General features: G+C 31.3%; 1 protein-coding gene across 1 annotated transcript; it reads right to left on the reverse strand.

The window, feature by feature from the left end:
• Positions 1 to 217: 217 nt before the first annotated feature.
• On the reverse strand, positions 218 to 1,035 carry LOC124931790. The gene is made up of 3 exons (XM_047472344.1): positions 869 to 1,035; positions 497 to 548; positions 218 to 418 (listed from the first exon to the last, which is right to left on the reverse strand). Exons 1-3 carry the CDS (start codon positions 1,033 to 1,035, stop codon positions 218 to 220), a joined length of 420 nt encoding a protein of 139 aa, XP_047328300.1.
• Between the last annotated feature and the right edge of the window lie 8,174 nt (positions 1,036 to 9,209).

Here is a 9,209-nt window from a genome sequence, read left to right on the forward strand (position 1 = left end):
TTACTAGATTACTCTTCTAAGCTAAGTAACTCATGAATGACCAAATAATAATTGTATAGTGTAGTATATACATTAAATAATTTTAATCTCAATTTACATATCCAAACCTCAAATTTCAACACTACTGTTTGCTTTTAAAAACAAGACAAATTTTATAGCAAATGTCAAAATGGACTCATCCTTGAAAGAAAGTCTTCAACCAATTTTTTTAATGAGTTCATCGACTCTCTTGTGTTTGTGAAGCAAACTCAAATTTATCAGATAACTTTGTTCGCGTGATTGGGGAGAAAAACTCCATTTGACGATGAATAAATCGTGTGTCGTGAACAAGAGGATTCTCTACTCGTCCTGGAGGGGATCCAATATAATAATTGGAGAATGAACAAATCTTACATTCTGATTCTCGTGTGTCTAGTATCTACAATGAAAGAAAAAAAATCACTAACTTAATATTTAGATTTAATGAAATGAAGTTAACTATCTTAGATAAACCGACCTTCTCAGTTATCATGTTAAGGACTCCGTCTCCTTCACCATTACTCGCTTGACTGGTTTATTGTATCCCACATAAAAATTAAATGTTTTATGAGAACCAAATTTATCTTAATTATAACAAATCTAATAGTTGCAGGTGACATTATTTTTCCTTTAAATATTTTTTAAAAGAAAATTATTGGTCTACAATGACACAAAAGTTGATGCTTGTGGTGAAACAAATAGATAACAAATGACATCTCTAAAAAAATGTATTAAAGACAAATTAAAACTTCATATTCTTAATAAAAGCAACAAGATGATGCAACATGGTTATGATATTGTAATTGCCCATTTTAGCATGAGTAGAATTAGAATAAAGCAATTAATTTACCCGTGATTACTACACCTCGGCGGTTTAAGAAGTTCAGAAACAACATATCCGAGTCTTCGTGGTTTGGGACATAGAAGGAGATCGTTTCCTCTAAATCCGACAAACTTTGTCGCAGCATCAGGGCAAGGGCCAACAAGATTGCTTTTCTTGGGAGCTAAATGATGCATCTCTCTATGAACAACCAAAACAAGAATTGAAATAGATCAAAACAAAAGGAAAAATAGTTATGTTATGGGGGTTAATATCATGGGTGGATTTCATATTTAATAGCAAATTAACATGGTAAGAAACAAAAATTGATCATGATCACATGGTTAAAAGATAGCCACGCAATTAGGCAGAGAGAAAGATAAGAATACTGTTTTGAAGTAGAACCACATTGGTTGAGAGATCTAAGGCTGCTTTGTAAGCACAGCTGAATGGAGAAGCATGATTATAGAGTGAGCTTTTTGACCAACTCATGAATATTTAATTTCCTCCAATTCTTTCTCCAATCAAATTAATATAATATTGAACTGGATTAATATATATATATATATATATATATATATTAATATATATATATATTAATATATATATATATATTAAATAGAAAAATTAAATAAATGATTGAACAATTTAATGGCTCAATACAGAATACATATAGCCTATATATTGGGCTTGACTAATTTTAAACAAAGTAGAATTGAAATTTGGCCCATATGGAATAAATGAACTGAGTTTGATTAAAATGAATATAAATTTAAAAAACAGTAATAATTAAATTAAATTACAAAGAAGTTATAATTATAAAATTAATTTCATGAGTTTACTTATTTGAATGATTAATTTTTTATTTTATTTTATAAATATGAAATTATTTTATTTTTGTAAAATTGAAAATAAATTATAAACTAGTAAAAGTTTAAGATAATAAATTTAAAAAATAGTAAGAATTTAATTAGTTTTTCTTAAACCAAAATGATTAAGCTCCCCTACAATTGTAAAATTTTAAAAATTAGAATATTGATTTTGTCCCTTTTAATATTTGATTTATCCTTATGCAGTTATAATATTTAGTGTGGACAAAGAATCTCATATAAGTGTTAGGGTAAAGCGATACAAATTATCAGGAGAGAGTTAAGAGAAGTCAAATGGTTAAAACCATCGATTTTCGATTGGCTTTCTCAACAACTCTTAAGGCACATCAAGCGTTTGGATCTGGAGTGGCTATGCATTGTAACGTGAATATCATTGGCGGTAAAAAGAGGGTTCTAAAACGGGGTTAGTCCTCGACTAGACTCTATGTCCATATATAATCAAAGGAAGCATATGTCTCTAGTTAGCACACAACCTAAACAAAAAATTAGGTTTGGAGTGGTGCAATCAAATCTTTGTGAGGCCGAATCCCAAACCTTTCCAACGGTGGTAGGCTTTACAAAACATGTTGTTTGGGTCGACTGGATGAAGGCGGTTCATGTCGGACCTAAATCTTTTGAATTTAAAATGTTGGAGGTGCGCTCTAGAGTCGTGGCTATCTCGGAAATTAAGAACGGAAAAAATTGTAATTGAGGTTGATTTGGTCAAATTAAAGTTGTTATATCAGGCTCTTCTAACGTGGACATGGAATCGAGGGCGTCTTGGGCTCGGACATAGTGAGAGGGTCTTTTGGTATGAATTCAATTCACATGGAAGATGGAAGATATGTTTCTTTATGGAATATTTTAAAACAATATTTTGTTGGGTTTTCTACAACGAATTAGGGTCGCGCAACGGAAGCAACATTAATTTTTTTCGCAAACCCTAATTTGTTTCATCGTTCTTAACAATTAAATCATAACAAGTATACTAACCTGGTTCCCTTATATGATTACCGAGACGCTGCTTGATGCGAACGTCCTCTATTAGTATCCACACATGAACGGGAATTCAACGCATTTGATTCTTGTCTACTAGGACTCTTGATTTTTTACACACACTGAAAAACCATTTTCAATGATATATATATCTTGTTAAGTTTTAATGATACCCTAATAACAACTTTATGGGTTTCATAAGCCCATCAAAATTTAGACCTTAGTTTTATTTTTCAAAACCCGCTCAGTTGTGCGATCCAATATGATTATTTAATATGACAATGGGCCTAAAACATTTTAGGATCTACAAGTAGTAATTGATCTCTAGCAAGACATTACTACTACCCATATTAAAATAAAGAAGTAATCTATAACTTGCCTATTTATAATAATTATTAAAATCTCTTTGTCTCATAAGGCATGGATAAAGCCACCTTATCAAATTCAATCATTTTTCGATCGATAAATATATTGACATATTAAATGATATTAATACACTTATTAATTCATTTATAGCATGACCATGCATTTCTCAGTCATACTTACACGAAGGGCCTAGAGATACCACTCTCATAATAAGAGGAATAAATCTTATCTTAGTTATTCATTATCCACCACATAATTCAGAATATATCCAAGCACAACTTTTATAATCATCCAATTAAAGATGACGTTTAATTCTGTCAAAATATATTGATCTTTTATGTAGGATTTTATGGTAACCTCAAGTCTAAGGATTGCAAAAATCAATCATTATAAAATTACTTATGACTTATATCCATGTATTAATTTCATGTGGGTCGGTCCAGTCTCTTATACTGTTATAAGAAAACCCATTATTATGATTTATGTCTCTACATAAATAACTATCTCATGATTATCAATCATAATTCATAGTATTCTTAATTTATTATTATTCCCACAGCCTTTATACATTGATTTACGTGTTAGGCATTGTTTTAAAATAAAACATTATTTAAAAAAATTATAACACCTGGCAGCCTTTATAAAATTAATTATAAAAATAATTAATTTTGTTCAAATTTTAATAAATTGGAGATTGCGGTAATCAAATGACGATTTGATTCTTATGAATCCTGGTTTAACTTAATTAAACATAATTAATTTAAAAAATATTATTTATTTAAAGACAGAGTCGGCAATTGATTTTTAGAAAAAACAATAAAAATGTATACGTGTATAAACATTTTTTCATTAGAGTTTCATTTTGGTTTGAAGTTAGGTGATACTCGAGAAAGGAATTTCGCACTTCATCCTCCGTACCCGTTTTAAAAATGGTCTCTACTCATAAACTTGGTTTTTAAAAATCGATTCTATAACGTTTGAATTTAACTAATTATTCTTCCGGCTCTAGTCATGTTTCTAGGTTTAGCATTATTTAAAATATTAAAACAACAATATTTAAATGTTGCTACCTATTATTGATGATAACTAGAGAGGAGTATAACTGTAGAACATCATTCATTTTAAGGATGTTATGGTTTAGAAATAAACATCAAACAAGCCTTAGTCAAAATATTTTTTAGTGGAAATATCCCAAAATATTTTGAAATCATTTTCTAACCCCTTAGGATTTTTAGGAAATGGTTTGGAGTTCCAAAATTACAAAATAATTTTGGGTTTCGAAAAATGGAACCAAACATGCCCTTGATTTTGTTTTTATCGATCAAGGTCCAAAGACCCTCTATCTAGGTTGAGGCTCGAGATCTTCGGTATGGGTGCCAAAGTCCCTCGGTCGAGGTGCTAAGGACTCCCGGTCCTGGGTTGGACCTATTGGTCATAGATATAAAAATCATCAGTTGGACCTCTCGGTCTTAGCTCAAGAACATCGGTCAACCTATCGGTCCTATTGAAATTCTCGGTCCTAGGTTCGAATTTCTCGATTTTAGGTCTTAGTCTAGACCGATGGTTGTTAGTCGGACCTCTCGGTTCTAGGTCAGACCTTTCGGTCATCAAGAACACCAAAGTTACAGGTTTTGCAACTTTGATTTAAGCTCAGAATCTTTGAGTTGAGGGTTTGAGTAGTTTCATAAAGCTCCCGGGAACACGTTGATCACCATCTCAAGGTATCAATGGACTTGAATGATGATTAATTTGTTTAAACAGTTTATGATAAAAACTCACGTTTTTTATTTTAAAGTTGTTTCAAAGTGTAAGAAGTTATCCAATAGTTTCTTTATACTACATATACTTGATTGATACAAAACAAGAACACTAGCTTCTTGTTTGAACCAATTGAAGAACTCAAATTTTTAATTAAATTAAAAATTTTGATTTTGATCAAATATGATTCAAATAGTTGTCCAACATGATTACAATCATGTTGAGATGCTTTATGTGTTGTGATCCAAGAGGATTAGCCCAAGAATAGAAAACCAGATTATTGAATTTTACAAAATTCAAATTTGGGTATTTCTATTTAAGGTTTATTAATTGTTTCTAACTTGTATAGAAAGTTCATATGTGATCTTAAGATTGATTTCCAATCATCAAACACCATAACCACCATAACCAAGCAACATACAAGCTTTTGCAATTTAAAATATAAAAATTTCAAATTGGAAATATGAATTAGAGTGTGATTGAAAACGTACTAAGGATTAGAGAACACTCTTAGGACCTTAGTGAAACTTTTAGGATGTTCAGATCCAAGTTTTAAGGCCTAATGCGAAGTTTTCAAAAAATCTGAAAGTTTGAAGTTTTATTGGCGGATTTATGAAAATCTTTGATTTAAAGTTGGAGAGTGTATATCTTGGCTTCGAATTTATTCAGGGAGGCTTTATATAGGCTCCCGAAGTGTTGTGGGCTTCATAAATACTTAATGGCGTTTTGGTTGTTCTTGATCAAACTTGGAGATATAGGCATTGATTGTACCTATATTTGCATGGGAAGTAAATAATTTTTTATTAAATTAATTATGTTTGATTAGTTTAAACTGGGCTTGGGATTTAATCAAATTATTATTTGATTCCCAAATTATTAAAATTTGAATAAAATTAATTATTTTTACATAATTAATTTTAAAATTAGTTAGGTATTATTAAAAATTTTAAAATAATGTTTTATTTTAAATATATATCTGATACACAAACCAATGTTAAAACACATCGAACGTCGAGCCACTCCGCGATTCCCCGTATTATCACGTGTCGTACTAAGCAATGAGGACCGATCCCGAGGTTACAAGTGTGTAAACATCTTTTGGATCCACATAAGTAGGTAATTAGTTGACACACGTTGTAATTTAATAGTTAAGAACAAGTCAATGTTTGGTTTATATTTTGTCCAATTTTTAATTATACCTTCATCAATTATTTATTTAATTCTACCTTAATTAGCTGTCTATTTAAAGTATTATTATTATTATTAATTATGTCTCTTGTTCTTCTTATTGTTTTGTTGTTAATACTTATTCTTACTTAGTTATTTATTTAGTTCTACCTTAATTAATTGATGAATTCAGGTTTTGAAAACGGTAATCAAACCGGTTGATTTGACGAATTCCAGTTTGATAGGTCAAATCGGATGAACCACCAGTTAGACCGGGTTTTATCTACACACATTTCTCTTTCCGCTTCTCTGTACACAGGGGCGGAGCCAAGTGCAAGCTGGCCCGGGCTGTAGCCCGGAGAGCCTTATGTATTTTTATCAATAACGACGGTAAATTACCGTCGTTATTGGTTAATTTCCGTCGCTAAAAGGTTATTTTTCGTCACTAAAAGGCATTGGTGACAGCAAACTATAAAACTAGCCCGGATAGATTTTTTTAATAAAAAATTAGCCCGGGTAGGTTTCAAATCCTGGCTTCGCCCCTGTCTGTACACACTCTAATTATCCACTTTTCTTTCTCTTTCCTTTTCAATGTAAGCTTTCTCTTTCCTCGGTAAATACTCTCATTCACCATAAACCTTATCCACAGTCACAAACCAAACCAAACCCTATCCACAGCCACAAACCTTAACCTATTTCAAATTTTAGATTTGTGTTTTGAGACTAGGTTTGCCCCTACTGTGATGGTTAATTTGTCGAGGTGGTTGACTTCACACCTCCGCTGGACTCGCCGCGGCGTCATGCCTCCACTACGGTATGTTCCTCAAACCCTTAGGTTTCAATCATGGTCGAAAATACACCGAATGTCCGTATTTTAATCCGGTTATTTTTTACGTGTCTGGTTGATGGAAGCGAAAAAGATGGGAAAACAGAACTAATCAGATAGACACCCTCAAGAAATAGACACCCTCAAGAAGAATAAAAAATTAGATCCAAATTTATGTATTTGGAGAGAAAATGAATAGAAATGGACTAACCTTTCCATCCGGGAATTTCGGGATCAGTTTTCTGTCTAAACCGTCCGATCGAACCGAAATTTGAACGGTTTGTAAGGTGTGCGTATTGAAGCCAGAAACCGGTATGGTTGACACCCATTTTGCGGTCCTACCGCGTATTTCAAAACCTTGGTAAAAAATTGAGTTCATCTTATAGTAAATGAGAAGATTATGATAATGAGAAGATTATGATATTTCTCTACTTTTGTATTATACATTAATACAAAGTATTTTAATTATTAAAAATAAATTGCATTCAAATATATATATGAGGAGATTATAATAATAATTTATTGATAGATTTTATTTCATTATTTATCAATTAATGGAAAAGTTGATGACATATTTTTTAGGATTATTTCGGATGTAGCTTTGGTGTATCTGTATTCCTCTTGTAAAAGTTTTCTCAAAGACATTGATTCTATAAATAGTTTAATATGTAGAATTTTCTTGTTGTCCATCATTAGGATTGCTCAAAATTCTTCTATGGTTGGGCACATTTGCCTTTCTCCCAAGAAGTATACTCGTCCCACGGATCCGCCTTCTTTACATTTGCATTTGCATCATGAATGTATGGTTTATCTTGAAGTTTATGAAACTCATGAAGGGGGTTAGTTCATATATCTCGTAGTTTCACACGTTTTCATGGAAACTATCGATCTAAGGGACCAGCTCGATGCCTTTAATCATAGACATCGCCTGTAATCGGAAATTCAAAACATTTACAAACATGTTTTTGTTTTGAAACTAAGGAACATGTTCGAGATGTTCACTTAGACTATAGATGCATACACATAATACATATATAGTAGTCACGTAAGGGCTATATTGAAGAGATTTTGGTTGTCAGGCACGACAAACAACCGGCTGGGTGAAAGTATCCAGGTTTTTTGCGCTAAGGGGAATCATAAGAGAGTATCCTTTACCGATAGTGAATAGGTAAAACCGTCACCATAAACCAAGGAATATCAACTCAATTATGAATTTACCCCACCTCCATAATGTCTACGTCATATCGGACGACTCATTGTCATATGGTGGGGTTGATCACGTGCATTCTAATTTTTTTCTCTCATAACATCACTCGGTTTGTAACAAGTTGTCATTCCTCATTTATAATCTTTGTATATAGTGTAGAAGTACCGATCCCGGTCGTGTACTTCTTTGCAAGTAGGGTGAGGGTTTTATACCCTTTTCACATATAGGCAGTTAATAGGGTAAAACTTATGTGTCCGTTAGGTATTGTACCTTCTAGAACATGCCTATTAAGTTGAAAATGTGATACAAATATTTTTTTTTTAAATCCAAGACTATGTTTTTGAGTTAAATATTTAATCCCCAACAGGGTTGCCAAGAAAGTTGTAACCATTGAAAATCCCGCACACGCTCATGCGGGTCTGGGGTGGCTCGAGGTTCGATAGTTATAACATTGGTTTGTGTCAAGCATAGTTGTAAAACAAAACATTATTTTAAAAGATTTTGGTAATTCCTAACAACTTTTAAATTAATTATAAAAAAATAATTTTTGTTCAAATTTTAATAATCTAGGGATTTACGATAATCAAATAAAATTTTGATTTTTTATGAAATTCTTTGTTTAAATTAATTAAACATAATTAATTTTTAAAGATTATTTATTTGAAGACAGAGTCGCCAATTGATTTTCGAAAAATCAATAAAAAAGTATATGTGTATAAACGTATTTTTCACTAGAGTTTTGTTTCAGTTCGATGTTTGGTGATACTCAAGAAAAAGTTTTCGTGTTTCATTTGTCGTACCCGTTTTAAAATGGTTTCTACTTATAAATTCGGCTTTTGAAAATCAGTTGTATAACATTTTAGTTTTAACAATTATTCTTCCGACCATAGTCATGCTTTTAGATTTAGTGTTATTTAAAATATTGTAACAACACTATTTAAATGCTGGTACATGTGCTCATGAAAACTAAGGAGGAAAATACCTGAAGAATATCTGTCATTTTAAAGGCATTATGATTTAAACATAAATCTCAAACAAGTTTTTGAAAAAATATTTTATTTTTGGAAATATCCCAAAAATATTTTAAAATCATTTTCTATTACTCTTGGGATTTTTAGAAAATGGTTTGATGTTCCAAAATTACAAAAATAATTTTGAGTTTTAAAAAGAAGAACCAAGTAG

The sequence above is a fragment of the Impatiens glandulifera genome, chromosome 1, assembly GCF_907164915.1.
Source record: "Impatiens glandulifera chromosome 1, dImpGla2.1, whole genome shotgun sequence".
Lineage (NCBI taxonomy): Eukaryota > Viridiplantae > Streptophyta > Magnoliopsida > Ericales > Balsaminaceae > Impatiens > Impatiens glandulifera.